This window comes from Tupaia chinensis, unplaced genomic scaffold (genome assembly GCF_000334495.1).
Source record: "Tupaia chinensis unplaced genomic scaffold, TupChi_1.0 Scaffold143646_1, whole genome shotgun sequence".
NCBI classification, from domain to species: domain Eukaryota; kingdom Metazoa; phylum Chordata; class Mammalia; order Scandentia; family Tupaiidae; genus Tupaia; species Tupaia belangeri.
This window is the reverse complement of record NW_006203494.1, coordinates 156,978-157,206: the sequence shown is the minus strand read 5'-3', so window position 1 is coordinate 157,206 and position 229 is coordinate 156,978. Positions and strand designations below refer to the sequence as shown.

The window sequence follows — 229 nt, the reverse complement described above, 5'->3', positions numbered from 1 at the left end:
GAAGCCCGTCCCCGGCTCGGAGTCCAGGCTGGCCACCAAGAAGGGCTCTGTGATCTTCTCCTCCAGCCGCAGGCCCGGGAAGGCGGCCAAGGGGTCGGCGGGGAGGCTGGCGTCCTTGGCCACCACCTTGACCTCGCAGGGCAGCGAGAACTGGGCGGCCAGGTCGGCCAGGCTGTAGCGCTGGCCGTCGGTCACCTCCTCCACGAAGCCCCCCGCGAGGCAGACGCGC

General features: G+C 72.1%; 1 protein-coding gene across 1 annotated transcript in view; it reads right to left on the bottom strand.

Annotated features, from left to right (window-relative positions):
• The window catches only part of THEMIS2 (thymocyte selection associated family member 2), an 11,409-nt gene that overhangs the window by 2,194 nt on the left and 8,986 nt on the right, over positions 1–229 (bottom strand). Inside the window, exon 5 of the mRNA XM_027766720.1 lies at positions 6–224. Within this exon, the coding sequence (XP_027622521.1) occupies positions 6–224 (219 nt within the window). The remainder of the gene's footprint in view (positions 1–5; positions 225–229) is intronic.